Here is a 4046-nt window from a genome sequence, read left to right on the forward strand (position 1 = left end):
CGCATCCATCCATAACCCGCATAAGCCATCATCCGCATCCATCCATCTATCATCCACCGGGTGAACGGGTGGGTAGGGTGGTTAACGGTTGATGAGATATATAACCATTTTACAAAAAATTATGTCATAATATACATAGTTATTAAAATTTTCAACTAAAAAATTTAACAAAGTAAAAAAAAAAAACATATTTAATTGATAATATTGACGATGGGCGGGTGACGGATGAAAAAAAAATTTCACCCGCATCTATCACTCGCCACCCGCTTTTCATCCGTTTATTTCGGATTTTCACCTACTTAATAAAACCCCATTTGCATTCTTAGTACAAACCAATTGTATAGTATTGCAAAGATGAGATTGGCTAATTAAAGTGATACATTAACAATAACATAGTAACAAGAAGCTAAATTAATTCTCTCATTAGTAATTAATTAAGCACTAAACTCCCTCCTAACAAAATTACAGAGAATGCCAAAACAATTTCACAAAACTAGGCAGTTTCTCTGATTTAACTCAACAACTAGGGGAAAACCCCACTTTTTTAAAAACCCAAAAAAAACTCCTAATTTAATTTCCCATCTCCACCGAACCATTACATTACATTACTACATTACATACACCCTTAAGCTAGAGTAAGATGAAAACGACATACATGGGACCTCATGTAACAAAGAAACGACAACCATGTTCATGATGATGAGTGATGACCATGCTCATGATGGTGATGATTTCTTTATCCCCCCCAATAATACAAAATTGATGATTACCATGATCATGATATTGTTGACGATGATATATTTTGATTCCTTGATGCCATTAGATGATGATGAGCCATGCATCACATAAACTAGCAAAATATAACCCATTATATTTTTACTCCAAAAAACCAGTCTTAGTTAAAATTGCATTTCTTACTTTACTAAGGTCTCTCCCTTTGAGAGTCCTTCCAATCCCTTCATAAACAGAGAAAGAAGAGATCTGACTTCTTGCTAGCTTCTTAGCAAGGTACTCATGTGGTGGAACCATGTCATCATCATCATCATCCCCATCATCATCCCCATCACCAACATCATAATACCCATTTAGATGATGATGATGATGGTCATTGCCACCATTACCATAATACCCATCATGATTAACAGCATTGTAATCAACCCATGATGAAGATATAGTACCATTCTTCTTCTTTTTTGATGTCTTACCATAAATTTTTGACCAATCAGGAATTTCCACTGGAGCTGATGACTGCTTCTCAGATGATGATGATGATGCTACTACAGATGATGATGATGATGATGATGATCTGGGTATCATTCTTGGAGCAGCACTAGCCATAGTAGTAAAATGTTTTGTTGCAGAAGAAGAGAGAAAAGATGAATTCTTGAATGGTTTTTTGAGTTTTGGACTTGAATTTTCTCTCTCCTCCATAACATTCCACACTTCACCTTCCTCAAAGTCTTCATCTTTTAGATATTTTCTACCATATCTTCCTGCCATTGATAACTCTGTATTTTTTTTTGGGATTTAAATCTGTAAATATAAAGACATAAATTAAAGGAAGGAACTCAAATGGTGAAATGGGTGTGAAGCAAAACTGAAAAAGAAGCTACAGAAAGTAAGTTTAACGGGAATAGAGAGTTCTCACACCCTCTATATAGGAAGGCCAAACAAAAGCTGTCATTTTTTTTAAATTTATTTTGAAGTGTTACAAGTACAACTTTATGTGTATTTTCTTGTGATAATTGGGACTTTAATTTAATAAAATGAAAAGTGTAAAACTTAAAAAATTTCTGTTTTTAATAGAGTGTCCTATTTTTATCTCGTCTCTTATATAGGTATATATCACTTTACTTTATTATCAATTATAAATTATAGATGATCTTATCACTCTTATTCTCGTCAACTCCACTCAGGATAATTCTTTAAAAAGTAGTATCGATGGATAATGATCTTTGAAGAAGGAAGCAAGTTAAATAGTTCAACCGTCATTATTATAGCTTCAAGGGAACCACTTTTAGATTAGCCAAAAATACTCAAATTATCCAATTATCCATAATCATGTACTAATTATTACAAAATGAATTACGAAATATACCTTCTAGTTCAAAAATGGTTTCTCGTGTAACAATCAAAATTACCACAAATGTTAACTAGATTTTGGTAATTAGCAAAGATATAAATACTAGTTCAATATGGACTAGTAGTACTACTGCTACAGTGATAATACTTGTGTTCGTTCTCATATACCTTTTTCTTTATGTAAGTGGGTTTGTTACAAAAATTAAGTAACCTCATAAAAACTATAACCTCCAAAAAACTTTTTATTGTTGGCTAAAAACTGATTGAAATCTAGGTACTCATAATTGGTTGTTTTGGAGAAAGAGAATAAAACCAGGAATCTTCCTTTGGCCTTTAGCAGGCTATGCTTCCAAACCAAAAGCTAGCCAAGTAAATGCTTTATAGCTGAACTTCCATAAAAAGGGCAAAAAAGGAGCTAGGTAACTCAAACAAAAATAATTCAAAAGATGGAAAAATACATCTAAATATATGTAGGTCACTGATAACCCTATGTGAAAAAGATTATAAACAGTTAAACACCTTCTTTAATTTAATTGAGTGAGAACAAAATAAAAAGACTCTCTTTTCAGCATAATTTACATACTTTAGCTTCTACCTAATGACACACATAGACATTATGAAATAGTTGGAAAATAAATATTTAAACACATAGAACAAAATCTCATATAATATTATATTGGTTAGAATATGTCATCAAAATATATAAATTTTGAGTAGAAAAGGTTGAATGTGTAAATTTATCCTATGAGACAGAGGTTTTTTTTAATAAAAAAATTAAAACAAAAAGTACAGATCTGTCAAAGGACAAACTCAACCAAAAGTTTAAGCTGATGGGTGAGGTCCCAAGAATAGATTTATACTTTATTACGCCCCCGCACACAAGAACTCTTTGGGCTTAAAGTGTGGATGCAGCACAGGTCTCCCTCATACCCGATGTTAAATATTCCACTGAGAAAGGAGGGGTGGATGAGATTCGAACCCGTGACTTTTTTTGTCATGCTGGCTCTTGATATCATGTCAAATGACCAACTCAACCAAAAATTTAAGCTAATAATTAAAGTCCCAGGAATAAATTTATACTCTATCAATATCGATACAAATAGAACAGAATCTTACATAATAATATTACGCTGTTTAGGAATATGTGGTTAAAATGTGTAAATTTTGAGTAGAAAGAATAAAAAATGTGTAAATTCTAGTATGACACAGTGTTGCTCTACAAAAACTTAAAAAAATGATTTTACTCAACTTATCTTAACCTTTATTCCTGGGTGATATATGTGGCAATCAAGTAAATGAATAGCTCCAAATTTGATCACGGATTTCAAGAATGGAAGAAGCTGCCTGATCAATCCTGACTCCTGCAAAAGCCATCAGAAGAAGAAGATAGAGTTTTCAGAGAAGAAAAAAAAGAAAGTCAGAAGGAAAAGACAAAAGAACAAATTATAAATTTAAGTGAGTGATTAATTTGATCCAATGAAACCCAAAAAAGGCAAAGAAAGTGATGGGATTTAAGAAGAGAATCTCAGTTTCTACAACTTTTTTACCTGAAAAACATTTTTATTTTTCTTCTTTACTTAGCCAGCTCAAACACTAGTGAGTAGTGCAGTGGAAGAGAGAGAATTTTAAAGAGAGCAGAAGTGAGAGTGATCACTGCACCAAATTTTCCTAGCAGCTGTAATATGAGACCTCATATAGCTCTGTTATACTATAAATTTATAATTAAAGCACTAACTAGAAAGATAAAGATAATTCAATGCTATTGGCTTTATTCTAGGAAGAATTATGAGGGTGACACTATACATCACAATTCACAATTATTTAAACTCCCTATTAATTAAAATAATATAAGGGTGACACTATACATCACAATTATTTAAATTCCCTATTAATTAAAATAATATACTCCTTACCCATATACTATTAGCAACTGGTAGAACAACCACATTATTTGTTTGGTTAGA

At 32.1% G+C, this 4046-nt stretch overlaps 1 protein-coding gene across 3 annotated transcripts; it reads right to left on the reverse strand.

Annotated features, from left to right (window-relative positions):
* Positions 1-396: 396 nt before the first annotated feature.
* LOC104900991 (protein S40-4) lies at positions 397-3844 on the reverse strand. Of its 3 annotated transcripts, none has more exons than XM_010688534.4 (3): positions 3630-3844; positions 3342-3443; positions 397-1533 (listed from the first exon to the last, which is right to left on the reverse strand). In XM_010688534.4, the coding sequence occupies exon 3, from the start codon at positions 1498-1500 to the stop codon at positions 877-879; it is 624 nt and encodes a 207-aa protein (XP_010686836.1). In that variant the 5' UTR covers positions 1501-1533; positions 3342-3443; positions 3630-3844; the 3' UTR covers positions 397-876. The 3 variants fall into 3 exon arrangements, with proteins under 3 accessions (XP_010686836.1, XP_010686835.1, XP_048490644.1); XM_010688533.4 differs by having other exon boundaries at positions 3331-3443; XM_048634687.2 differs by having other exon boundaries at positions 397-3443; positions 3630-3843.
* Positions 3845-4046: the final 202 nt, after the last annotated feature.

Source organism: Beta vulgaris, chromosome 8, assembly GCF_026745355.1.
Source record: "Beta vulgaris subsp. vulgaris cultivar EL10 chromosome 8, EL10.2, whole genome shotgun sequence".
Lineage (NCBI taxonomy): Eukaryota > Viridiplantae > Streptophyta > Magnoliopsida > Caryophyllales > Amaranthaceae > Beta > Beta vulgaris.